Source organism: Lissotriton vulgaris, chromosome 10, assembly GCF_964263255.1.
Source record: "Lissotriton vulgaris chromosome 10, aLisVul1.2, whole genome shotgun sequence".
In the NCBI taxonomy this organism is placed as follows: domain Eukaryota; kingdom Metazoa; phylum Chordata; class Amphibia; order Caudata; family Salamandridae; genus Lissotriton; species Lissotriton vulgaris.
In genome coordinates this window covers 133829732-133857724 of record NC_141698.1, presented here as the reverse complement: position 1 = coordinate 133857724, position 27993 = coordinate 133829732, and the positions used below count along the sequence as shown (strand labels likewise).

Below are 27993 nucleotides of genomic sequence, written 5' to 3'. Positions count from 1 at the left end.
TGCCCCGAAGTGCACGAGTGCCGCGGGCAATGTTCCCATCCAGGAGGTCAGATGGTTCATGATAGACGTACACCCCCAGGTATTTAAAGCAGTCAGGTTCCCATCTAATCTCCCTGCTGAGAGCAGGGCTAGGGGTGCCCCTGCGAACCGGGAAAAGACAGGTCTTAGTCCAGTTCACCCGGAGGCCCGAGACCTCCCCAAACTCCGTAAGCGCCGTCGCAGCACCATGTAAGGCAGCGAACGGGTCCTCGAGGAAGAGCAGCAGGTCGTCTGCATACAGCGAAATGTGGTGCGGGCCCGAAGGAGTCCACAGGCCCGCATAATGGGCTCCCGACCGGAGGTGCAGTGCGAGCGGCTCCACCGCCAGCGCAAAGAGAAGCGGGGATAACGAACATCCCTGTCTCGTGCCCCTCTCCACCGGATATTGTGAGGAAATGAGCGGTCCCGCCCTAACCCTGGCCGATGCAGAGGCATACAGAACCTTGGTCCACCTGATGAAGCCCTCACCGAGACCGAACCTCCGCAACACAGTACCAAGGTAGTCCCATTCCAGGCTGTCAAAAGCCTTCTCTAAGTCTACCGATAAGACAACCGGGCACGGGGCGTCCACAAGCGGTTCTCCCAGCAAGCGGAACAACCTGCGAATGTTCATGGTCATGTTACGCCTGGGGATGAATCCAGCTTGGTCCTCATGTACCAGGGAGCTCATGTGCCCCAGCAGCCTCGAGGCCAAGATGCTGCTCAGTATTTTATAGTCAACCGTCAGCATTGATAAGGGGCGGTAAGATCCCGGATCGGATGAGTCCCTTCCGGGCTTGAGGAGGGGAACCACCAAGGCTTCGCACATCGAGCCCGGGAGTCGCCCAAGCCTCTTCGCCTCTCTGTAGACTATCAATAACCTAGGGGCTAGGAGATCAGCATAAGCTGCATAGAACTCCACCGGAAGGCCGTCCAGGCCCGGGGTCTTATTCCTCGCCATCTTTTTAATGGCGCTACGGATCTCTCCCAATTCTATGTCGGACCCCAGGACTTTCGCCACGTCCTGCTCCACTGTTCGGAGCTCCAGGGGCTGTAGATAATTATTAAGCAAGTCAGGGTCTCGGGTAGAGCGACTGCGGTATAAACTTTCGTAGTATTGCCGGTAGCAACTCAGAATCTCAGGCTGAGTGCACACCACAGTCCCGTCTGCCTTGCGCATGGACGTCGTCAGTGAGGACTGGCGCGTAGGGTTGGCTAGCCATGCCAGCAGCGCGCTCGACCTATCCCCCTCTGCGATGGACCGAACCGTATAGGCCTTGTAGTCGAAACAGCGGAGCCGTTCGACCGCCGCCGCCACCGCCTCCTTCGCCTCCGCTGCGCGTGTCTGTAATTCAGGGCGCCCGGGGCGGCGGAGTTCCAGCTCGCGGAGTTTCCGGTCCGCTGCATCTAGGTCGGCGAGGATAATTCGTCTCATGCCGACCTTTTTGGAAATACAGTATCCCCTCACCACCACCTTAAAAGCGTCCCACTCTAGCGCTCTCGAGCTCGCGGTGCCACTGTTGGACGCAAAGTACTCCGAGATCTTATCGCCTAGGTCCGCTCTGAAAACACTGTCCTCAAGGATCTCGGGCCGTAACTTCCAGGTGGGCACCGCAGGCACCCTGGGGAACCAACGAAGGTCCAGCAGGAGGGGGTTATGATCTGATATGGTCCTGGTCAGATATTCAGACCGGACCGCTGCCGAAACTAGTTCTGGCGAGCCAAGGAACCCGTCCAGTCTAACATGCAACTCATGGAGGCTCGAGAAGTAGGAATAGTCCCTAGTTGTGGGGTGCTGCGCCCTCCAGATATCCGTTAAACCCCAATGAGTCTGCCAGTCCCTACGTCCCTTAGCCACGCGGCGAACCGGAGAATCAGGTAGGGGTGGATGCGATCGGTCAGTGTCTACATCCACTACCGAGTTGAAATCTCCACCGAGCAGGAGGGGCCCGGAGAAGAAGTGGGCCAACGAGCCCGATAACCTGGAGAGGAAGGCAGTCTGGTCCACATTAGGAGCGTACACACAGCAAACGTTTAGGTCTCTCCCTCCCAAGGTGCCCGAAATGGCCACATATCGCCCCTCTGGATCTATCACTGTTTTCGTGACCTGGAAGGGAACCCCAGCTCTGACCCAAATCAGCGCCCCCCTGGCATACGCGGAGTACGAAGTGCAAAAGACCTGCCCCCTCCATCTACGCTGTAGCGCTGCCCCTTCCGCCTTGTTCAGATGTGTTTCCTGCAGCAAGCCAATTTTCCCCCCCTACGCACTAAATAAGCGTGGACTTTGTGCCGCCTAGACATGGTATGAAGCCCCCGCACGTTCCAAGTAACACATTTCAGATTGGCAGCATTAGCCATTGTCCCAGATCGTTCTCGCAAAGCCTCCCCATCTGGGTCCCAACAAAGAAAGGACATCAATCACCCCAGCACTGATGGCGGCCATTTTCCCCAACCAAAACTTAACCCTAGTATGAACCAAACTCCCATCCGCCCTCCCCAGAACAGGACCCAAATAGCACCATCTAGTTCCCATCCAAACCATACCCTCCAAAAACCCACTATCCCCTACTAATCCTGCGGTCGCCACCGTAGGAAGGCCTTAAGGGCCAGGTGCGGGCCGGGCGGAGGCAGTGGGCCCTCGACGCTCAGGCCACCAGGACTAAGACAAGCCCGAAACAGTGCCAAACATGCTCGGGGCAAAAACAAGGCCCCCCTCCCCCTACCCCCGGGAGTCAGCATCAAGTGTCGGCATCCACCACCCCCGTGCCGGGCCCCCTCCCAAGAGGAAGTAGCTCACCCCGTTACCCCTGTCCATCTAGAAGGTCCTCCACCGATTTCGGTGTGATCACCGGCGTATGGACGCTATCAGTCACCGATTCCTCGGAGTCCGTTGGCACCCCCTCGTCACCAGGGTTCGCTTCCTCCTCAATGGCATCGTCCCGTGAGCCAGACAGCATAGACAACACCTCCAGCACTCCCCTCCGCTCCGTCGATGTCTCCGCCGTCGAGGGTCCGCCTGAGCGGCCACGGCGACTCCGAATTCGTTTGGATCGCCGTCTCTGCTCCGGCTCCGCCGTCTGCTGTGATGAGGAGCCAAAGCCATCTTTCCCTGCTCTGTAGAGTTCGAGCCAGTTGCAGACGTCCTCCGGGGTATCAAAGAATTGAGTCTTGTCATCGACAATTATGCGGAGCCTCGCAGGAAATAGGAGCGAGTACTGAATGCCCTCGCTCCTGAGCTCTCGCTTGACCGCCAGGAAGGAAAACCGTCTACGTTGAGTTTCATAGGTGTAATCCGGGAAGATGTTCACCTGGCTGTTCGCCACTTTGAATGGACCATTATGTCTGGCGGCGTTGAGGATGAGGTCCCTGTCCCGAAAGTGCAACAACCGTGCCACCACCGGTCGCGGGGTCCGACCCTGTTGTGGTGGCCTCGCTGGGACTCTATGGGCGCGCTCCAGGGTGTAGAAGGAGGATAGACCCTCTGGGGCCACCGTGTCTCGGAGCCAGGCCTCCAAGTATGCCACCATGTCGCCATCCTCAATCTCTTCCGGCAGGCCCACCACCCGAATGTTATTCCTCCTGTTACGGCCTTCTGCATCCTCCGCTCTCTGCTCCAGGACCGTAATCCGGGACAGGGCATCCTTCATAGTCGCAGCCAGAGTTCTCTGCGCCGGCTTCACCGAGCTCTCCACTTCCTTGACCCTGTCCGAGAGTTTGCCGTGATCCGCTCTAAGGAGGCCTAGGCTTGTCGCTACCTGGGCAATGTCCTGCTGGAGGGCCGAGCGCGTGGTCGCAATCTCCTCCAAGACGCGGTCAAATTGCTGCTGCATTGGTGCACCACCAGAACTCTCCGGGTCCCCACGTTCCTCTTTGTCCTGGGACTCCGAGTCTGAGGCGGCTGGGGTAGCCCCCTTGGCTCCTCTAGGTTTCCCCATGTCGCCGGGAGCACACCGTGCGGGTCCAGGAGTGAGCTTCTCCGAGTGCAAGCGCCGGCTGTGACTCTCCCGGTTATTGGGCCTCAGGTCGAGTGCCGGAAATCCCCGTCTCCAAGGCCTGTTGGACCTCCTCAGCTTCGGCTCGTGCCACCACCACGTCGTCTGAGGGCACCGTGGAGGAGGCGGAGACAACCGTCGCCAGGTCGGGCAGGCCCGTGCGGCCGATAGAGTCCCGGAGTAAGGGTCACCGACTCCTCCGGATGATCTGCGGCGCCAAAGGGTTGCGCCTCCCATGGAAGTGGTCCGGCCAGGAGAAAGTAGCCAAGTGCAGTGTAGGGAGTGGGGCCACAGTCGGGACCCCCAGGCGCCCGCGTGCGGGAACCACTATAGCGGGGGCAACTGCCCGTCCGAGTGCGTTCCTCGTTGATAGAGTTCGATCTGACCGATGTCCAGGTCCTCACATCTCCGTGAGACGGCAGGGCAGGGGGTGCGCCGCTGCTAGTGGTGTTCCATCCGTCTAGTGGATCCGGCCAAGGGGACAATGAAGTCCGGGTGCCATGTTGGGTCGCACTCCGCAGTACTACAAACTCCGATTTTCCGCCGGGTCACCACTCGTTCGGACTCCGCCAGGGGCCCCGGCAGGTCTCCGTCGGGCCGATCAACAGATTGCTGGGGTCGGGGTGCCCCGCAGCCTCCAATTTACAGGATAATCACGGGCTCAGTCCCGGAGCCGAGCTCTCAGGCGACCATCGCCATCGGCGCCCAAGCCACGCCCCCCAAATTCACACACCTACTAATGCAGGCAATATTTTAGAACATTGCGTTTATACGACTACACAGCCATTGCTTAGAAGACTATATTAATAGTGGGACACGCTGGGGCTATGGTTTGTCAGCTCCGTTTTTAAGAATTCTAGGCGAAATTGAGACACTTTTACATTGCTTGTTTATAAGCACACAGTTCTGTGCATCTACCATACTATGTTGGTTAGAAGCATGTACTAATTGTGAAGCACTTGAGATGCAGTTAATTGAAAGGGAACTGTTAAAAGATCGCTCTCGCCATGATCAAGTATTAGAACGCGGTGGTTAGAAATGCTGCAATGATATCAAGTAAATCAGAATTTTTTTTTCTTTAAACTTCTGGGGTCGGGGAGTGGCCTCCAAGAATGGAAACGAGTCTCTCATTGCTCGCGGTTACCAATCAACCGCGCCACCGCCTGTCTCCATCCGGTGAATGGGACGGGGCCTCACCCTGACTTCCGGGTCGTGGTCCAGTACTACACAGGGCGCTCGAGTCTTCGGTGCCTGTGGTGCATCGGAGTGCGGACTGCCTGCGTAGTGCTAAGTGGGGGTGCCTTCTGATCACAGATGGCCGCCTGCAACATCTTCTGTCTCGCTACAACTAGCAGGTGAGCGGGACGCTTCTTTATTTTAGCAGCAGGCTAAACAAAAGGGCATTTTGAATGACATGCAATGACTCACACTTCTGGTCCTCAATTCCTTTAGGAAGATTATTTTTAAAAAAAAAAGTTTTTGGGGAAGTAAGTGTTGATGGGTGTACATTTGAATACACCTCTAAACTTATCCATTAGATGATACTAGAGGCGCGTTGACACTTTTCTGCTATTACGTCATATGGATGAGTATGGTAAAATAGTATTCCTGTGCGTTCGCAGGTACTTTGGTTTGTGCTGCACTATATCCTGCGGGGGAGGCTAACTCTAAGCCTCCTCGGTGAGTTGCTGGTAGGAGTCACTGGGCAACCACACAGTAATTATGTCATTATGTAAAGACACTATATAGGAGATGTCGCAATTTGAAAGTGTCAACACATGATAACTGTTTACAATCTCTGTTTAGGTCTCGCCTACGAAGCAGCCAGCATGCGCTGCATTGGAAAAAAACCTTTAGCCACCAATTCGCATTTTCAGCCAAAAACGTGCACGTTTGGCTATTCCCTTGCGGGATTGAGCTTTGACACCATATGTTTGTAATGAACTAGCAAACGTATTGTGCCCCTTCTCGCTCCCGCAAGGGTAACAGGCGCTGGCCCTCTCCCCTCCCCCTGCTGCAGCCTCCTTTAGCACGAGGCACTCACGTTTTGTTTTTCTCGTTTTTTTTTAATGCTGCTGAAAGAAACCACAACTGTGTTCAGCTAACAGTTCTTTGCTTCTCGTGGGCTGTTGGTGATAAAATGGGATGGTGGTGCGAGTAAGAAAAGCCCTCTGCACCTTTTGGCAGAGGAATGCAATAACCGAGACCAACATAAGCAGTCTGCACCCTGCTCTTATTGTTGGAAAGCCTTTCATCTCGAGAATTGCCTCCAACTTTCTTTTGCATTTGGCACAGGTCTCTATACAAATATTTTGCAACCTAATTTATTTCGCTAGCCCTCTATATATCTGAATTTATAAAACATAATTTTGTTTGGTGGATATCCTACTGCAGGATTTGCTGACGTTTACCCCTTTGTGATATCTAATATGTGTACTCGATGAGCATCCCCTGCCTGTGCTTTCTGACCAGTGCGAACCCTACATCCCACCTAATGCCCCAGTCACAAGCTCCACATTCGGTCACTGCAGAGCGGGTGGTCTTATGTAAAACGACCAGAAAACATGTCAAACACACATCGCGTTATCAAACGACACATAGCCGACCTCACCAGACGCTGGTAGGTCGAACCACAGGTTAGAGAAGAGCGTGGAATAATATGGCTCAGTTCTCTCTACCCCCAACCGGCCCTCCTCTCCCCTTTCTCTGGTCAGTGCAGTCTGTTAGGTGGCGGGGGGCTGCATAAATATATATGCGTCACTGAAGTCCCTGTTCAGACAGACAGCACATTTTATCACCTCTGAATTTTACAGTTACAAAGAACGTCTGATGACCTGAAAAGGAACTCTCGGCCTGAAATGGGATGTTCCAGGTTCAACTCCAGACACACTTGAGCTGGACTAGGTACATGTCTGAGGGCAGAGGCAGAATGTTGATCATTTTGTGACTTGAGAATGATGGTTGAAACTAGTGTGCTTTCTGTGACCCCCCAATACAGTTGTAAAATGTCCTTCACTCGCCCCTGAATGGCTATCCTTTAAAAGCATGTATATGACCGATAAGATCACGAGCATACCTATGATAGGTATTGACCAGATGGTCAACACCTATCATAGGTTATCTGGTGATCTAAGGATAAAATACGGGAATGAAACGCGATATAAACTCTCATTATGCGTACAATTAAAGCAATTTCTGTAAAACCAGTGAACATAAACCATGAGTCCTAACTGCATCTAAAAGTACAACCTTATGGTTGTCCATGCCTTTATCTTTCACCTGGTACGGGATAAATGTGTGGTCTAAGGTGACACACTTTCTCCAGTGACACTTCGCTCGGAGCTCTCATTTTACTCTCATAGTGAGTGACCTCTTTTGACCTCTTACTGCTGCTATCCTTAAAAGAGACACCATCCACTTCAAATAATTGGCCATACTACTTTATTCCGCTCTCCCACTGTCCCCACCCTGTGTAATTGGAGTCATGACCGGTTCGCTCCTTTTGGGTCCCTATGTATGGCAGTTACCTTTTAAAAAATACAGCAGGTGAATACACTGCCCCCAATTGCGCAAAAAAACGAGCATTTGCATAGCCAATAGGTCTCGCCTTTGGGACCTTATAAGTATTTAGTTATGCAGCACAATATCCTTACTGCAACAAGATTAACTGTTGCATGGCTAAACACTTGTAAGGTCCCAAAGGCGAGACCTATTGGCTATGCCAATGCTTGTTTTTCTTTGTCTGTGACACTCACTATTTCTTTTATATTCTTATTCAACCACTACAGATTCAAAGCATCAGTGAGGTGGAGATGCATCCCTGTGCCCTGTTGAAATTACCAAAAAGTGCTTGGGCAATGAAACATGTCAGCAGTTCAAGTTAATATGGTCTAAACATGCTGTTTCTTTTAACCGAGTGTGGACACTATTGAAATAAAGACCGTTTAGAATAGTTGTTCACAACTCCCTTTTAACTAAGAGATTTTGTTCACCTTTTTTCACACTACGGGGCTTAGACATATGATACCGAAAAATTCAAGGGTGGCAGGGTGTCACTTTGACACCCTGTTGCACCCCTGATTAGGGCTTGTGTGCCATGTGGCACAAATACATGCCCTAAGGGCATGTATGTGTGCCATATGGCACAGGTGTACATGCACAGATTTGCATATACACGGGTATTCGTTATTTACCACCAACTAATAGTTGGTGGAAAATAACGAATCCTTAAAGCCCTGTGGCACTGTTTAGTGCCACCTACATATTAAAATGCAGATTCGGCAAGTTTATCGAATCGGTAAAATTACTGAATCTGTATTTTAATATGTCCCTACATCTCAGTATCCAAATACCGGTCCGTAACGGCCGAAAATCGGTATTTTTGGCCGTTACCGACCAGTATTTGGATACCTACATCTGGCCCTTAGTGCCTGGGACCTTTGGGCTCTGGAGATACCAGCCCTTGCAGAGCTCAATTGCTGAGGGAAACAAAGTATGCCTCTTGATCCTACCAAAATGGCAGGACCACTAAAAAAACAAAAAAAAAACAAACGTTTTTTTCTTTAGAATACTCTGATTACTTACATGAGGACGATTTGCAATGTGAAAAGAACCTGGTTACACAAAAGGTGCAATGCGAAAGAACCTGTGAACGATAGGGTTGTCTTAAAACTTTGACAGGTTATGACTCCTGGGTGCCTGCAAGAGTAAAAGCTTCATAGTCGGCCTGCCAAGATAACTTGGAATTACGCTGTCCTTCCTTGGCCATGTGCTTCTCCAACTGATGTCACAAGTATGTCTTGCATGACAGGGTGCACCTAGTCAGAAATGCACCAAGTGATGTTTTATGGATCACAAGGAAAGATGTGATCTGAAAGAAAAGAATACCATCTGAAGAGAGAAGTGGGTACACTGGCAAATCTTATTTTGTACTGACTTTAAAACATGAAATTCTATGCTTGCTGTAAATGTATATGGAAACCATTTTCTATTTTTTGTTGTTGTTGTAATTTAGTGGTTAATACAGTCTCAACCCGTGTTTAGCCTGTGCATTTGCAACTATAGTACATATTAGTGGTGAATGATGTGAGAAACCGAAGTAGATATTGAGAAACAATGGCTGTTAGTGCTTTGGCCTCAGAGCGAGTAGCAGAGAAGAGATGGGTGTTTGGACAGACTGTATACAGATTGTAATGTAGGAAGAGACGGGTTTACTTGCGCACCATCCTCCTGCTGCTGTTTGTCCAGTTGACCCTATAGATATAGGTTTCAGGGTCGAAACTGGCTTGAGGACTATGGGTGTTTTAATTTTTTTTTTTAAAGAGGCCTGTTTTAGTGCTTAAGGCTGGGACTGCCTTTTAAAAAAAAAAAAATAAGGGCAGGGAGGCCAGAGGGAAGGGTGGGGTGGGGGGGGGGGGGGAGGTTGCGCTGGTGTCCAGTTTTAGAACTCTGGGCTGGGATAGGGTTTAAAAAAAAAAAAGCTAGAGCCATTGGGTGGGGCTTGCGCGGGGCTGTTTTTAGGGCTTCGGGCTGGGATCAGGGAAAACCTTTACCACGAATATCCATTTAACATTTATACTTTTAGATTGAAATACGTTGTAAAGACATGTGTTGTAAAGATTATGCGTGATAATAGCATTCACGTCACTGCATGCGCTGCAACGGAATGCCTTTTTCCATCATACAATCCTCTAGTTCAACATCTTCCTGCACACATGCTGGTTACACCCTACTGTTTATACACAGATTAAATAAATATAGCTTCTACTATTGACATCTGTTTTTGTATAAACTTATTTGAGTTTATTTTGTATATTTGGTGGTTGACGGAAGCTTTTGGGTACAAATGGATAATCCTTGTCTGATAAACGGTGATTGTCCGTATTCCGCAGGGCATTCCAACTATTAACACTGCATCACCCTTATTCTCCCATTACCGCATTAGTGAATGAGTGCGGCTGCTGTGGTGTGATTGTGCAATTATGACTCTTCTTTGTAGTCACACTTAAACTGACACCTACTGCTGTAATTTGGTTTTTAAATATTGATTAGTAGAGTTTGCTAATTAATTATTTAACAGAAATTTACCTTCTTTGTTTACCACTTCTGTGTCACTATTTGCAATGCAGCATTTGCCCTAAAGGTAATTAACCGCTCGTGTCTGCATGCCTTGCCCATGACTACTGCCCCTCCAGGTTCACCCCTCCTTCCTTGCCAATGATAGCACGGACTGAACCTCAAAAATATATTCGTAAATCAGTCCATCCGTATAGTTCAATCACTAGTTTACCATCATTTACTGGGTTAAGCCTTGTTACCACTCTGGATTCTTCTTTCTCCCAATGAATGATCATGTATTAGTTGAGGAGTTAATTCGACATTTCAAATTTAAAGCGCATCAACAGTTTTAAGTTCAGTCAATGATGAGAGTTGGGATACGTTTTCAAAACCTTTATTCTTATTAGGAGATTAGTAAAGTTATTTTCTTTTTGTCGTTTTCACTTCGATTAGTCTATAAATCAAATAAACTTACAGAAATCACATAAAAAAGAATGGTTAGACTAGAGCATCACATATTAAATCAAGTGCGTTCCATAAAGGAATAATTCCCTATTCTAAAGTTAAGGTCCTGTGTTTTAGATATGTAGAACCAGTGAAAAGTTCGGGTTTTAAAGGAAAAGCGTGAGATCAGAGGAGCATAACGCTCAAAGCCCAATTAAAGCAGTAGAACGTCCTGTGAAGAGTAGTTCATGAAACTCAGCCGTGTGTCAATAAAATCAGCATACAGTTGCATTAGCAATCTGTTGAAAAACAAATAGCAAAGTGAGGCAAAACAGAAGTAGCCACAACAGTCAAGGGTCCGGGTCTAGGACGGATTGAGTAATAAAAAGTATCCAAAAATCCTTGAAGCTAGTTGGGAACGCGCGAATATAAAAATCGAGAACACCTATTGCAGACATTGTATCAGGCATCTTTATCCGTGAACCAATGAAATGGCACTATTCTTCTATGCGCAGGTTCAGCTCCTCTTTTCTCACAAATTCATGCGGCTTGCAAACTTTATCACAAGGTTAGCTACATACATTCTTGCATAGGTTTTTTTGAACATTTTATTGGCATTTTGTTATACATGTTAAAAATTATTGTAATCGATTGTTCTTTTGTGCATACAATAGACGATAAAGACATATTATTCAGTGATGCAACAGTACATAATTACTCAGTATCCTGCCCCTAGGTGTTCCCGCTAGTGTTGTATATTATGACGCATACTCTGTTCCCTATTCCCCCTGAAGTCACTCGCTGTCTTCTGACATCCGCACCTCCGGTGGGGGTTCACAGATGTCTCCACGGAATCTGTTCCAGTTTCCCCATACCCGGGCCCATTTTTTGGGGGCAACCCCGGTGGATGAAGACCGACTTCTCTGTGATCATTGTGGCGTCCATATCACAGCACCACTGTCGGTGTGTCGGGCCAGTCCTGAGCCCCAGTTCTGTGCTGTACTACTCTTTACCAATGCTAGTCCCAGTGTCACCCAGTCTTGAGCTGCGTGGTTCAGATCAGTGGGTTCCCAAATATTGAGCAAACATGTCTTTGGCTCAGGTGGAACCTGCACGCTGCTGACCTGTAATATCGTGCGCAGCACAGCCTCCAAAAAGTGAGTAATTACCAGGCAGTCCTAGATTGTGTGCCAAAAGGTGCCAATGGCACCTCATTGTCTGAGGCAGAGTGAAGTGTTCGTACTACCTAGTTTGTGGAGCAAGGTGCGCGTGTAATAGATGCGGTGTAGGACTTTCAGTTGTACTAGTTTTAATGTGGAAGGTATCGCCACTTCCCTTGGTGATGCCAGGGCTGCCTGCCAGACCTCCTTATCCAAGTCACCCATGTCTGTTTCTCACCGCTCCTGAAGGGCTGTCAGGGGGTCAGGCTGATTATTAATTATGTTTTTGTATGTCAAGGAGATGGCTTTCTTACATTCTTGCATAGTTGACACTGGAAACATAATACTTAGTTCCCATAGGCATTTTAGCATAGTTCGACCGTCTACATCTCAATTTGTTTCACTACCACAACAAAGAACTGCACTAACCAAGACCACATCACTGTAGAGTAAAGCATTCCATTTAATACGAACAAAAATTATTGTTTAAAATGCAAACGTTATTCTATTCAAATTTAAATGAAACATGAGAAAACGGGATTCTCTTTGTCATTTATGAATAGAAATGTTGCTTGTGAAAAGTAATACATTTGTTAAACCGAAACATTCTTCAGTTATGACGTACTTTTCTAAATATGTCACTTTAAGGTCAGGCTTTTAATTCATGTTGTGCACATTTCAGGAATGTTCGGTTTGCTTCTAGTTAAAGAAAACTTGCTTCTTAGCTTTTCTATGCCCTATCCTGATAACTATGACTCCCTGTTTCAAATCAGCACACTTCAAAATTTGAGCATTAAATTTTACATTTATCATTTCACGTTCAGCTACTAAGTTAACTAATCTTCACGTTAATTAGTGGACTCTATCACCACCTAGTGAAGTCCATGGCAGGCTGGTGAATGCAGGTGCTGTCTTTGTTACCTATGGGCTCCAAGGACCATTCCTCATGAGGAAGTGTGGACTGGGCAGTGGGCTATTTCACAGAGGTTGGGCCTTCTTTTTGTCTATTGAATGGGCAAGGCAATGCACCTGTCATTTCTATTGCCTGGGAGGAGGGAAAGAAAAAAGGAAGAGGATACTCTGAAAGGGAGCAAAGTCTGACTTAAATTACAAGATGCCACTTTTTTATACCTTTCGGTTGTTGTTGCCATTTTATGCTCTTTCCCTAAAGAATGAACTAAGTGCATAATATGAGTTAATCATCAACACAAAATGACCCTTGTAAAAAATAAAAAAGGAAAACAATTAACTTCTTTTTTTTTTTTTTTTAAACAGCTGCAAAATTCCAAAATGGCAGACACACCTGTCTTGGTAAATGGAGTGCACACCAATGCAGAGCTCTGGACCTCCCATAACAAGATGGTTTTGGAACCTTTGGAAACCAATGATTCCGAGGTAATGACGTAAAAGGGCCAGAGTTGGTTGCAGCATTAGGATGATTTAAATTCCTTTACAAACACCTTTTCTGGTCTTCCTAGGTATATGACATAATTCGGAAAGAGAAGCATCGGCAGAAGTTTGGTTTGGAGTTGATTGCATCTGAGAATTTTGCCAGCCGAGCAGTTTTGGAGGCCCTTGGATCATGCATGAACAACAAGTACTCCGAGGGATACCCTGGGCAGCGGTATGTATGTTATGAAATGTAGAACTTTTAACTTACTGGAATAATGTTCATTTACAGGAGGAAAAAAATGCTATGATGAATATTCGGCCAAAGCATCAGTGTTGAAGTGAACGTCTTTCGCTGTTAAGCTATGTGGGCTCATGTACTAAATACTTAGATGGCCAAAGGAAATGTATTGTAAGTGGTGTGGGAAAAGTGGCTTTCTAAAGAATTTTTTATTTTTTTTTGGCTTGGTCTAGTACTTGGAGATCTGTAGATGGTGGAATGCTTCCCCCTTAGCTGTTTTAAATTCGTTTTGGACTGAAGATGTTGTTTCTTGATTCCCACAACTAGGGGCATGGTGTGCATTGTGCTAAAAGATATGTTCATCTTAGTGTTAGTGCTGCCTAAAAGCTTCCTTTTGAAACCCAGAGTAGTAGTATGTTTGATCAAGTCGAATACTTTCAATTCCTAATATATTTTCTATCTGTATTTTGAACCAGTGGATTGATTGCGTTAGCCCCACCCACTGTTGCACCTGTTACATGTACCATTTATTTGGAAACACGGATGGCTGTAAACCATTTTTGAGAGTCTCTGACATATTTTCAAATGTATGCATAGTTGGGAATTCGCATATAAGTAGCAGGTATGTATTGTCCGGTTTCTCAGATGCCATCCAAGAATTGCTGTATTGAAGTGATTAGCCATGGGTTTAGATCTTGTAACTCCAGTAAAAAATGTGTCTAGCCTCGAGGAGGATTGTTGAAAATTGCCATGCGCCAGTGACTGATGGGCTACTGACTATTATGGTTATGTTACACAAATTACATTCAATATTGATTTCTACCAGTGTTTAAACTTCAATATCTTTCCAATTTTCCATATTACAATCCTTTTACCTTATTGCCTTTGTTTTTCTGCTTGGACTAGTTTTTCACTGGTAGTCCACTTTCTTTTTGTTTAATTTCTCTTCTTTCTGCCTTTTATTTTGTGTAACTGGTTCCCGTGTAAGTCCACTTTCATTTTTATACTTCAGCGGATTCAAAGGACAGTGTTCCCACCTCTGCTCCCGCCGTACGATTTGAAGATGTTTTTGGCTGTGTCAGCTAATGCAGTCCACAAGGTGCCTGGCGCAGTGTGTTTGTAGCCTCTGACTAACTTGACTTTTTTTTGTATAATTCTTTTTATTGAACTGCCAGGAGACCTCCCAGCCAAGTTACCTTGACATAGTTGAACCTATATAAACTTCATCGGCTCACGTAGGCTATTTCACAAATTGCAAAGTGAATGGCTAATTAGCTTTCAGTGCGACTTCTGCATGTTCTGTTCTAGTAACGTTTTGCTCATCTTACTTTGTGGTCTTGAATACGTTTTTTGTTTTTTTCCTGCTGCCATTTTTGTTTGCTATCCTTGCATGCGTTTATGTTGCTTCATGATTCCTGGTCGCTGCTATGCTTGAGACGTTATGAAAATGGAGCCAATGAGGCCTTAATTTGTCAATCCACAGGTACTACGGGGGGACAGAGTTTGTAGATGAGCTGGAGAGGCTATGTCAGAAGAGAGCTTTGCAGGCGTATGGCTTGGACCCTGAGAAATGGGGAGTGAATGTTCAGCCATATTCAGGTAATTTGCGCATGCCTATGCCATACACGGGACCAGGGAAGCTGAGCCAAGGCTAAATAAACTGCAGTTTAAATGTGATTTATAATGTGGATGCATCTCATGGCGCAGCCTGACCTAGGAGTGGCCAACTCCAGTGAGTGATGCAGAAAGAGATCGTGCTGTAGACAGTTGTAAGTTCCTCAACAACTGCTCTTTGCCTGGGAGTAAGTGAAACCTCTCCTTTGCAGATTCACCATAATCCCCCCCTCCCACCCTTCTTTTATTTTTAAGTTTACGTCACAATGTACATTGCTGGATTATTCGTGTTTAGATTAGACCGTGTCTCATGGTTGTCCAATATTAAGACGAGTGGCATTAGTACAGCAATTGGAATTCGTTGTGGGAGGTGCTTAAAACAAGCCGAAAAAAGAGGCCACAATGGAGAGGAAAACACCTCTCTGATTTCCAGTAGGAAATAACTAAATTATATTGAAATTATTAGTGCGCAGCTGTCACTCTATAAGGGTGTCATGGAGCCGACAACTGGCATAGCTTATATTTGTTGAAACAGGTTTTCATGTCCCTTCCGTACCTCCAGTAGCTGGTTTTAGCTCCAAGATGCTGGGAAGAGTGTTCCACAACTTTGGGGCAAGGAAAGGGAAAAATCTCTCGCCCCTTCAATTCAATTGAATTTGATTCTAAGGACTGTCAAGAAAAGGACTTCCATAGATTGTGAAGATCGACTTGATTGGTACTCCGCTTCTCTGAGAGAATCACATGCCAAATTTGTAAAAGCCTCTGTGAGCCATACCGGCATCTTAAAAGTATTTTAGTTTTTATATGTAACCAATGTATGTAGTTTTTAAGGCAGAGGAGACTGAATTATGTTGCTTAATTCCAGTTAGTAGTCTCGCTGCCCAGTTTAATACGCTCTGTAATCTGGCTATAGCTTTTTGCTGGGACTACTACATAGAATGTATTGCCGTAGTCCAGGAGTGATCAAATCATTGTCCGGACTATTTGTTTGTGTCTGCCTGCCTAAGAAGCACTTTGTGCAGCATCCCCTGATACAGGAGACTGAGATCATATTTACTTGTTTGTTCTGGTTTAGCTCATTGTCCATGGTGAAACCTAATTATTTTGCTGCTGGAGCCTGGACAGGAGGCTCTCCTAAATCTACTGCCCACTATTTAGGTGCACTGGTAATGGAGAGGGGTCTGAAACCCAAAAATTCAGTCTTGCCCCTGTTCAGTTCCATTGCATTGGTGCACATCCACTGTTGGAGCCACCGTACCACAATCATAGAAGTCAGCAGCCGCCTTCGTCTCATCCACCACAGACACTAGAGTTTGGGTATTTTGCATGTGACATTAAGGGCAGCACAAAGCTCTGTTAGTTTTGCCAAAGGTGAAATTTACAGATTAAACCGGCGAGGGTTTGCACAAAATGGTGCCCAGTGGCATCCCATGCGGCAACCCTGGTTTTGGGGTGAAGGAGGACATCCCAACATTTGAGTGTGGTTGGATAAAAATTAAAAATCAATTCCCAGGGTCTTTCTTGTGCACCCATTGTTTTTTTATCTGCCTGTCTGAACAGGATGCTAAACAGTGTGTAATGCAACATGGAGATCAAATTGTAGCAGTGATGCCCTATGACTCGTGTTAGACCTGGCACCTTGGCGTGAGTTTCCCTTCCACTTTTTGCTGGTGTGCCTCCGATGTTTTGCTGGTTTTCCGCTACTCAGGGCACTGCGCCACGGCCAACCCGTGCCGCAGTGCAAGTGCTCCCTACTGTAAATTGTACATGTGATTGATGTCCATGATTGGTTCATTGGATTTACTGTTAGTCCCTAGTAAAGTGCACTAGGAGTGCCAGGGCTTGTGAATCCCAATACTGCTAGTGGGCCTGCAGCGCTGGTTGCGCCACCCACAGAAGCAGCCTTAAGATGTGTCTAGGGTCTGCCATTGCAGAACCTGCGTGCAGTCTGGTACTGTCATGCTGGCTGGGCAAGTGCACCCACTTGCCAGCCTCTAACCCTTCCCTTAACTTCATATCAGTCACCCCTATGGTAGGCCTGAGGGCAGGGTGCATTGTAAGTGTAAGGTAGGACAAGCCCTGATGTGTGTGGCATGTCCTAGTAGTGAATTACAACTAAATTCGTATTTCACTATTGTAAGGCTACCTGCTTCCCTTAGGCCAGAATGGGCTGCTGGAATTATTACACTCTATAATCCCAGCAGGCTCAGGGAGCATGGTAGAGGGTCATGTTTAGTATGCCTGAACTCAGAATAATAAAATATTTCTTTTAGTAAAGTTTATTTTAATATCCTGTGTTTGCAAATGCTACTTTTAGAAAGTTAGCATTTGCTTGCCTAACCATTTCAGCCCGCCTCTGCTGATATGTGTATCTGACTGTCTGGGATGTGTGAGTGACAGGGCTGGGGGATGACAGGTGGTGAATGCGAAGATTACACCTTAGTGGGAGGTAGGAGTGGCCCTTGACTCTGAATCTAGCTGTGCTCTGCCACCACAATGCTGGCTCCACCCTCCTGGGGAGCGACTGATGACTCAGCCGGCACCTGGCCCAGGAAGGGCGAAGCCCCATCAACAAGGTACTTCTGGCTGCCCCTGTCCACACAATGCTGGCTCCACCTCCTGTGGAGCGTCTGATGTGCCTGCCCCTCACACTGAAAGCAGAAGCCGGATTGCACCCAACCAAGTACTCAGAGACTGAAAGTGGCTATGCAAAGGCCCCCCTGGCCTGTAAGAACAAAAGAAACTGGGTATAAAAGTAGGAGCCCTGCTCCTTGTAAATTTGATCCTGTTTGTGCTACAGAAGAAACTCTGCCCGAAGAGAAGAACCTGGAAGGACAAGGAGGAGTGCTGTCTCTGGCCTGTGTCTGGTGCCGTGCTGCAGAAGGAGAGGAAAAGAAAGGACGACAAGAAGACTTTTGCTTTATAAAACTTTGTGCCAAACTTTGCTGAGAGATCTCCAAGGGCTTGCCTGTGAACTTGCCCCCTGACCAGCGCCCCAGGAACAGTGGGCGCTACCCCCTGACCGAGGAACCACTGCGAGACGCTGTCTCCCCTCTGCAAGCCTCCCCAGGAAAAGCGGAGCGCGCTGTGATCATCGCGCTCCACAGCAACGCTCTGGGAGCTGCCCTCCCTCTAAACAAAGTGACTGCTGCCTGCCTGGCCCAGAAGCATCGTAAAGATCAGCCCAGCTGATCCGAGCACCGTGACTGACCCCGAGCTGCAGCTCGCAACGTGAAGAGGTGGCGCCCGGTGCCTGCTTGCCCCCTTCGTGTCTTGTGCCCCTGAACGCGCCGCCGCTGTCCGAGAAACAGCTGTTGCGTGGGGTGCCTGAACGTCGCCTGGATTAAGAGAGGCCTGCGCCGAGGAGCGCTGTCCCCTAGGTATGCCCTCCCGATCGGGAAACCCCGAGGCGCTGGCCCCGTGCAACCCGGCCCGCACAGCAACGTCGACCCACGAGCCAGAGCCGAGCCGCCGCTCGCTCCAAGCACCGGATGGAAGACAACGCGACGCGGACTGCCGCATTGACCTGCGCCCCACCAACTCTCCCGCAAGGTACTGTTTCCTTCCCGCTGCCTCGCCCAGCCCTCGGAGCTGCGTGCGGAGCGCTCCCCGGGCCCCCGCTCTCTCTCCCCCCCCGTCAGCCGCGCAGGGAGATCCGCGGACCGCTGGGGGAATCCTGGTTGTTCATCAGGACAGAGAAAAGTACAGTGAGAGGCCTGAGATCCCCGTTTTTGGGGAAACAAGCTGAATAAGAACTGTTGGTGAAACGCTAACACAGAAGATCGCTTATTGCTAAAGAAAGAACTGTGGCAACCTAATTGAAAGTATACTGGAACCGTTTTGCATTGAACCAAGACTGTATTTACAAGCCTGCTTGAAATTTATATAAAGATATATATTTTTACAAATACAGTTTGGTGTCATTGTGTGGTGGGTTGGTTGTGATGGTGTAATATTGCAAATGTTTAACCCTATGTGCCCCAGAGATTAGCCTAAGACTGCTTAAACCACACTACCTAGAGGGTAAGCAGAGGTTGTCTTGAAGGTAACCCTCAACCCTGACGAGGAAGAGAGTCCCTACTTGTCGCCAGTGCTGCACTGCGCCAACTAGAGACTCCCCCCTTCCTACAACTCGTGTCCAAAAGCTGTCTGATCTTGTAATGTGCTGCCACGAAAGCAGCCGCCTCTGTGCAATGTATTGGCTTTAAACCAACTTCCATTTTATCCAGTAAGATGTTCGCTTCAATATGCCATTTCCGTTGTCTGTCAATTTCTCGCTCTCCAGCGCTTTTGCTAGAAAACGCAGTTGTGAAGTGGACCTGTAGTGGAACAGTTCACCAGGGTCTGGTGATGTCTATTCGAAAATGCAGAATATTTGTGCTTTTTTTCCATGATTGTTGACATGTTGCAGAGTTATTTGACAGATTGCGCGCATCTGTCCTTGTATGTGCAAAATCATCAGCCACCAGGTGGAAACATAGGCTTAACATGGTTCAAAGTTTCCCCATATCTTATTGATGGAATCGAGGCTTCTTCGGAATCGTTTCGATCGTTTCGAACATTTCTAAACCGAATAACCTGGATACTAGGTTAGACTGAGAATCTTGATGTACATTTTCGTCAGTTCCTGCCAGTTTAAAATGTTGACTAATTTAATGTTCTCATAAAAGGATGAGAAGGATACAAATAGCTTTGCTGAGCCAGGATGTTCTGTTCATCTGAATGTGGGAGAGGATATTCTTTTATTCATTTTATTGAATTATGCACAGCTAAAATCCTATTGGTAAAATAGTTTAAAAGCTTATTTGAGTTTGTCATTTTTAGCTCCTTTTTTTATTAACACAAATTCTTCTTTCACTGAGCATTGCTTTCTCTATTTTTGTTTGTACAATTTGGACTCTGTCAGCTGTTGCCAATTTCCAAAAATACCATGGAACTGATGGAATTCTCTTTTTATTGCTTTTAGATTTTAAATAGCAAATTAGGTTTCATGCATTATTTACCCAGCCGCAAAACTGAGAAGTCAGTTTGGTTGCATCCTTTCTGCTGTTGATTACAGGCGGGGCAAGTTCCTACAAGAGCTGCGCATTATTTTCTGCTCAGGAAAATATCTGTGATTGTAGACCATGAACACCTTATTCAGCGCATTACTCTGTGGGTGGGGCTTCTTTTCTATTGTCTTTAATTTTGAATGCGAACCATTGTGGCCAGACCCCATCATATTGATTGGTTCTCAAAATATACGGGTCATATTCATAGTTAAAAATATATCAGTTGAGTGACCTTTTGCATGTGTAGAAGAAAGGACTTGATGCTCTAAAGTTAAGGGAGTGCAGCAACTTGTCTGATATGACTATGCTTTTTGGGTTTATTTTGGTGTGGAGGCTGGCTGCTAAATACCTCAATTTGTGTGTAAATCTGAGGATAGATGATTTGTTGGCTCTTTGATGGTGATCCTGCAGTTTTAACAGCCCTGTCAGTGTCGCCTTTGAAAGTGGTCAAATAGCAGGACAGGTATTTTTGTCTGCACAGAAGTCCAAATTCACCTATTGGAACCTTTTTGACATCTAGATTGAGGCTATTAACGGCATAGCTTCCTCTCTTTCTATGCTGACCTTTGTCTTTACACTCCACATACCCAGTCCCTTGCCTGTAATGATATGCCATGTTAATGCTTCATTGCATTGCTATTGTAAAACAATAATCGTTGTTTCTCGCTTTACTTTTCATGGAAGATTTTTTATTTTATTTTGTGATTTGGTGCTGGTGCAATGCAAGGTCTACATGCTTTGCTGCTGCGCTTTTGTCATTTTGCAGAATGTGAGAATTGCAAGATTTGTGCTGGGTGTGTTGCTTTGATTAAAATAAAGATTGACCATATGAAGTGCGTCAGTCTGTTAATACTTTTATGATTATACAGTGTGTTTTATACCTGTGAATTATTCCAAAGAAGTATGTTTTGTCTTTGATAAATAAAGAGTCTGATGTAGGTACCTATAACTTTAACTTATCACACTTTGTGGATAACAAAAGCTCTGCACAACGACCCACGGTTTTGCCCGCTTTATTGTAGGTTCTCCAGCTAACTTTGCAGTTTACACTGGGTTGGTGGAGCCCCATGGAAGAATTATGGGCCTGGATTTACCAGATGGTGGTCACCTGACCCACGGGTTCATGACTGATAAAAAGAAAATCTCTGCCACGTCAATTTTTTTTGAGTCTATGCCATATAAGGTAAGATCGCTTTCTACAATGGTGTTGTAATGGCATTGTGCCTTAAAACACCTTTTCTTACCAGTTTGGAGGGCTTGCATATTGTAGCTATTAATGGCAGCATGTACTGTACGTCTTGTGGTACAAAGTAAGAACATTTCATACACAGAAGTTGTTGATGACATGCAATCACATTCCTGCGTACAGGTTCCCCATCAGACAACCTTTATCATATCCACACCATGTGTGCCTGAAGGCCCTCCTCATGGCGTGATGTACGTGTATTCCCATTAGGTCCATGTACAAGTGCTCCCTGTGTTCCCCACTCAAGATTTTGTGAGTGAGTTATTAAGTGTGATGCTATGAATGCTTCATGCTTGGGTGAGGTAATAGTCTGTAACTTGGGTCTTGGTGCCTAGGCTGAGCAGATGGGAGATGTTAGGCAAAAGCATGGTTGGATAAGGGACATCAATGGATAGATCTGTTGGCAGTTAGTGTGGCTCAGACGAACAAAGGGTATTTAAGGCACATATACAAATGGTGACCTTTTTCGGTTTGAATTGGCGTGGTCTGCTTTCAAATCTGTTATTGGGCGTCAACAAAGAGCTTACTGGGTGGAGCTACCTAGTCGAAGAAGGCAAGCGGGCAGCAAGTTTCATATTGAACCCAAAGGAGACTGCCTTCTCTCTGCCTTGGAAAAGGAGAATACTGTTTGAATGCATATAGGCCACCGGACTGTTGTACCATTTTTATGGGGAGGTAAATACCTTTGTGGGTTGGTATGTTCCAGTCGCTGCTCAAAGTCATGCTTGCAATGGGATTGGAATTATGAGGTTTGCAGTTGTTACTGATCTGCAATTGTCCACTGATGAATTGCAGTAGGTTAAACCTATTAAAACTTACATTGTGAAACACATCGAATTCTAGGTGGACTTCCTCATTTCCCCATGGAAAAGTCAAAAAGAGACCTTTACTGTACCTGTTTAAAACCATGCTCTAAATCATCTGCCTTTATCAGGTGCCGTAAATACCTTAAAATGTTCCACCTCACTTTTATGTCCTAAGCAGGGCCTAGTTGGTTATGTGACTGTTGCCTTGAGGCATGATGACAATGTAGTGTAACGCAGATTATGGTGCTTGTAGATTATTAGATTATTTTACACAATGCTATTGAATAATGTTCCTATGGTGGTGTGGTATTGAAATTTAATGGTTTAACATTTCAAAAGGGTAAATGTTTTGAGGCATTGTTTCTATGTAGCATGTAATGTTGTGGTGTATGACGTAAAATCCATGCTCCCTAAAACTGATCCTAAAGTGCTGAAGAATTATATGCATGCAATTGCTTAACTGCACTGATTTGTGTGGTTATCGACCTTTAACATCAGACATTAAAGTCAAACTTTAATCTTCTTGTGAAAGCATGTGTCCTTGCTTGTTAATGTTGCAAAACGATTTTGTTTATTCTCTGTAATCATTTCTGACTGAAGATCTGCCCCCAAAAAGTAATTCGCATAAACTATAAATGTTATGGACTGCAAAGGTAAACTTTTGTCGATAAGGAGACCATAAAAATAGATACCTTGAGGGATGTAACCGGCAGGGTGGTGAATTGGGTCAATGTAAAGAGGGACTGAATATGAGACAAAGTTCAGACCGGATTACCTGACAGGTTATATTCCATGTAATATAAGGACTAAAGTACCATCAAGCACAGATACTTCAAGGTTTTAGAATGTCATGTTTTCGTTTTTGGACCTTGACCATGTTAGTCACCTGTGCAAGACTGCACTGCAGAACTTCTTGTAGGGTATAACCTCTGCATGTTTACAAAATGTTATGAACTGAATCATGTTGCATTATTATGCATCGTGGCTCAGTTTGTAATCTACTACGGGGTGATAGGAGACTGGATTTAATAGTACACCATCTCTACTGTTTGCATAGAGACAACAAGTATTCAAGAACAAAGTGAGCCTAATGCTCTGTAGTCTAACTGTTACCCTAACCCTGATATCCTCGGAAAGTGTCTAACGCCACCCTACTATTAACTTTTGTTTATAGAATGAAAGACCCTCACACACTGTTAAATGGCTTACTAATGATTGTATAACCAAACGTGCTACAGCTCTTAGTTGTTGTGTAGCTCACACTGATATACCATCTTCCTGCTGTGTGATGAAGCATGACACCTACTTGAAATGCTATACTCAAAAATTATTAAAGAGTTTGTAATTTAGTTTTAAAAAGGTTAGGTCCATGCTAAATTTTCATGATATCTGCATAATGTACTTACATAATCTAACCTTAAATGACTTCATTTATTGAGTGTGGTATGTTCAAATTAAATATTGGGGCTCACTAGGAATGCACACACTACCACAACCATGCCACCTTCCTTCCATCGACCCTATTGCACCAGCCCACTTCGTCACACTATGGTTCTGTCTCCTGGGAATTCTTCAGCGGTGTAGCGATCACACAGCTAAGTCTCTTTCCAGATTTGAGTTTGTTCATATTTTCCCCATTGTTAATGTAACAAAAGCCCCTGCGGTGCGGGTGGGCCCCTCCAGCACTGGCAGGTCCATGGCCTGAGAGCTCCAAACCGGGCCTGGAGCATGGGGAGGGCGGGGGGGCCTGTAGGTACTTCGCAGGGAGGGCCCTCTAGTTTCTTTACACCACTGCCTGTTGTGAATTGTGAATCCTCCTTCATAGATTCCTCCTTCCAGGCGTCAGATTGTCAAGCTTCTCTTAGAATGCGTCTCTTAGAAACATTAGTTTTCTCCTTGTTGCTTCACTGCCCAAATCAGTCTGCATTGGGAAAAATACCTGTTTTTGCCTTTTTGATCTTCAGTAGTTTCCACAATTTTATATTTTGGAGTATTTATATAGGGTGTATGGACTTAGTTCTAGGAAAAGTCACATTTTGTTATGGAACTCATTGAGTTTTATTTGAGACTCCACCAGTATATTTTAAACAAGCATTTGCAGTGCAATAGGTCTCGCAGTTGTGAGTTTGAGCTATTGGCATTGTAAATGGCAATGCCTTTTATTTACGTGTTGGTTTTGAAAACTTAAATTAAAGGATGTGTCTAAAGTTTCGTCCTTCTAGGTTAAGCTGAAGTCTCCTTTAACCGTAACTTTATAACTTTTACGCATCATTGACTTTACATTGGTGCATGTGTGTGCTATAAGCGCTGCACCCGAATCCCGCAGGCTTTTCCCGACTTCAGCATTGCTAGTCCCGACTGCTCCCAGCGATGCCCTAGGCCTAACCACTGTTCGATTGGTATCTCTTCTACCACTTTTTTAATATATGGTTTGCGTGGCCCCTGGGCCTCATCCATAATTGTGCAACTTTTATATGTTTAACTGTGCTTTTGTTTAAACGCTTGTGACTCTGCACTCATAAAGAGTACAGAGGATTATTCTAGTAATAAATACATATATGTTTATAATATATAACTTGTGTGGTGTCCTTTCATTTGATATTACAGGATTGTGATTGGTAAAACAGCTCGCTTAACACTACCTCTTCAGTTAAGCCTTTAAGGCTGCTTAGTCCATGCTACCCTTAGGATAGCTTGTCTATAAGGTTGACTTACAACCATAACCATAAGGGATTGTTTGGACTGATAGAAGGTGCCCCCAGAATTGGAGACATCATATATCAGGCTAACTTCTCACAGCTTAGATTACCCGTTTTTCTCCTACTAAATGTCTCGCGCTGGGCGTGCACTGCTGCGCAGTGCACCACTAGGCGCAATACCTAAAAAACACTTAAGAGATTGACATGAAGAAAGGGAGTCCATTGATTCTAAAAAAAAAAAAAAAAAACTGACTAACTGCAACAGTGAAATTGTTGTTTGCCTAATAACATGCCTATGCAGCCTATTCTATATGAGAATAACCACACGAAAAATAAAAATCCAAATCAACGAACAAGGAAGTATGATCCGATGCAAAAAGAACAATACGAAATGAATTTGCCACCACCTAGAAAAAGTTCCTCGTTACGTGGACATAATGTGGGTGATTCTTGACAAAATAAATATGAACCACCAGGACATTCATAAAATAACGTTTTGATCCGAGAAAAACAATGTGTGTATCGTCTGAGGACCTGGGAGAAAGGACTGAATGACGAAATTCCCTGGCATCAAATTACATAAAGGGCCATGAAAAACCACACAAGGTGCATAAATCCAGCAGGTAAACATGTGGCATCACAGCCCCCCCTTATGTAACCAGAAAATATCAGGGCCTTCCAGTAACAGACAAAGGCTACGGATTGTACTGGTTTATATAGAACTTAAGCACAATATTGTAAAAATCTGCCCTGTGACACAATATTGCATCGCCTAAACATTGTATTTATACCGAGAAAAGGTTAAACAACACCATAGGATTCTGTGATAGAAGTATGTCAAAAAACTGCTACGATGTAAACAAAAAGTATGGATCATATGCATTTAGCTATTAAATTAATTTTAAGGCTCAGGCACCCCACCAAATGATGGACAACCCATAGAGGCCTATAGATTGTAAATGCAAATCACAACTTCATCTATTCCCTTTTTAAAACAATTTAGTTTTGGGATTTGTGTAAACTATACGAGCTTGGCACAAATAGAAGTTGCCTGATGCTTTTTATGAGCCCCCGAAAAAATTGGCAAGTATCTTTATTGTTGTGTACATGGGACAATGCCCCATTTAAATAAAACTTCCGAACCCCATACGTACGCCGGATGAAGATGCTACGTTATCTTGCGTCTTCCGGCCAGGCGGCGCTAGGGACACCAGATAACAGCTGTCCACACTAAAAAAACTGCAGTATCCGATGCGCACGCTGGCTGAAGATGCTGCGCCTCCTCGTGTCCTCCAGGCAGAATGCGCAACGGACACCAGATTACGAGTTTACGTACCTGCGAAGACAAAACTAGCCACAGGTGCAGTGGAACTCTCGCCCCCCCACGAAAGAGAACACCTTAAATACACCCCATTCCTTCCATTACAACATTGTCGAGAGGAACGAGTGGACGAACGTAGGTGTACGGTGAGGGATGCACATTGAACCAGTAAGAGTGTGAATGAGAAAATGAATGTTGTCCTGACTGTCACTGACCACGAGTAAGCGTATGATGGTCTAACTTATGCTTACATTTCTCAAATATATACATTTCTAACTTTGAAAGAGGATTACTTCCACTAGAGTGTGACTACAGATGTCCCTTAAATCTTTCTTCCATGGGGCATTGAAGACCCTATATTGGGGTAGGTTTCTTAGCTGGTCTCACAATTGAGTAAAGAAATGCGTTTACTATTTCCTCATGTTTGCAGTGTCACAACATCCCACTAGCAGGCAATACTGCATAACATGTACAACGTTACGTATGTCCTCGTTTTAATTAAGGCACCATGAACTATTTATGTATTCACAGGTATCTATGAACCAAGCTTTAGGTTAGAGGTAGACATAGGTCACCCTAATTACAAGGCAATCCTTAGTAAATTGCCTCATCAGAATCCCGCTTGTTTGTCCTAAAGAATCCCACTGACTCAATAGTCAGTCAATTGAGTTTTATTTCGATTTAGAATATAAATCATAAAAAGCATACAACAATCAAATCAAACTTGAGTTTTGATAAAGATAAAAAGAATATATACAGGTTAAAAATGGCAGACCAAACCTCACAAATATTTAGCTCAATAATGAATAAAAAACAATTCTTTGCCTTTTTAAAATCGGGATAAAAAGGCTTTTCCAATCTTGATGTTACTTTGTTAAAAATATTTTAACATAATGAGAAAAGCTAAACAAAATGTATCTATAATTATTTTAAAATGAGTTACAGAATTATGCAATGACGCTTACTTTTGTGGGATAATTAATCTAGATTATATCGATGTCTGACAATACGTTTGAGAAAATTTGCTATAAAATAAATCTTCTCTCCCTCTAGTAGCTGCAGGAAGAGAAGAGCTGGGCGACATTGTCTATATCCAATTTGTCTTAACACTGGATCTAACCACTTTTTCCTAATGTCAGAGTAAAATTTACAAAACTGATTGGTGTGTAGGGTGGATTGCAAAGAGGAGTCATCAAAAGGACAGGGCGGGTGATTTTTAGCCCAATTATTTCGGGTAGGGAATGTGACCAGGCGATGGAAAAAGTTAATCCTAAACCTTACCAAGAGAGAACTCTCATAGCTTCTGGTGTTAAATGTAAAGTAAGGTTGGATAGTAGCTACCGTCTGTGTTAACAGACTATGAACTACACTGACTCAATAGAGCCATAGGCAGAAACATGTCAATGACTAAGAGTGGTGATGGGGTAATAGTTCCCCTAATCCACACATTATAAATTTTAATACCAAGTAATGGGTCCTATGAATAAATGTAATGTAGGACACTACATTGGTTTTTAAACTCCCTTCTCCCACTATAAATTAGAAGTGCCTCCATGTCTTCAGGTGTAGGCCCGCTCTCTATCAAACCTGGTTTTCAGAGAGCGAGGGCCATCCTATGATGGTGGTGGGTGAGGACAGCCCTTTAAATTTTTTTGATCTGCCCAGCACTCCTATTAGGAAGTGCTTTTAGGGACACTGTAACGTAACTTAATAATAATACTGATTTTTGTTTAGCGCGAACAGCTACCTCGCGAGGAGGTGTCCCGGCGCTGAAAAGAAACCGCAGCAGCAGAGAGGAATGCAGAGGTACTAGGCTTTCTGCGCAAAGAGCCAGGTTTTTAGGAGTTTCCTAAAGATGGCTTCTGACGAGGCAGATTGGATGGCAGAGGGGAGGGAGTTCCAGAGCTTTGCAGTGTCTACCTACTTAACTTATTAGATTACTCAAGTAGCTACAT

General features: G+C 45.3%; 1 protein-coding gene across 1 annotated transcript in view; it reads left to right on the top strand.

Annotated features, from left to right (window-relative positions):
* The window catches only part of SHMT1 (serine hydroxymethyltransferase 1), a 128267-nt gene that overhangs the window by 11959 nt on the left and 88315 nt on the right, over positions 1-27993 (top strand). The window contains exons 2-5 of the mRNA XM_086940711.1: positions 12947-13066; positions 13150-13295; positions 14785-14900; positions 20989-21149. Of these exons, the coding sequence (XP_086796837.1) occupies positions 12962-13066; positions 13150-13295; positions 14785-14900; positions 20989-21149 (528 nt within the window). The 5' untranslated portion in view covers positions 12947-12961. The remainder of the gene's footprint in view (positions 1-12946; positions 13067-13149; positions 13296-14784; positions 14901-20988; positions 21150-27993) is intronic.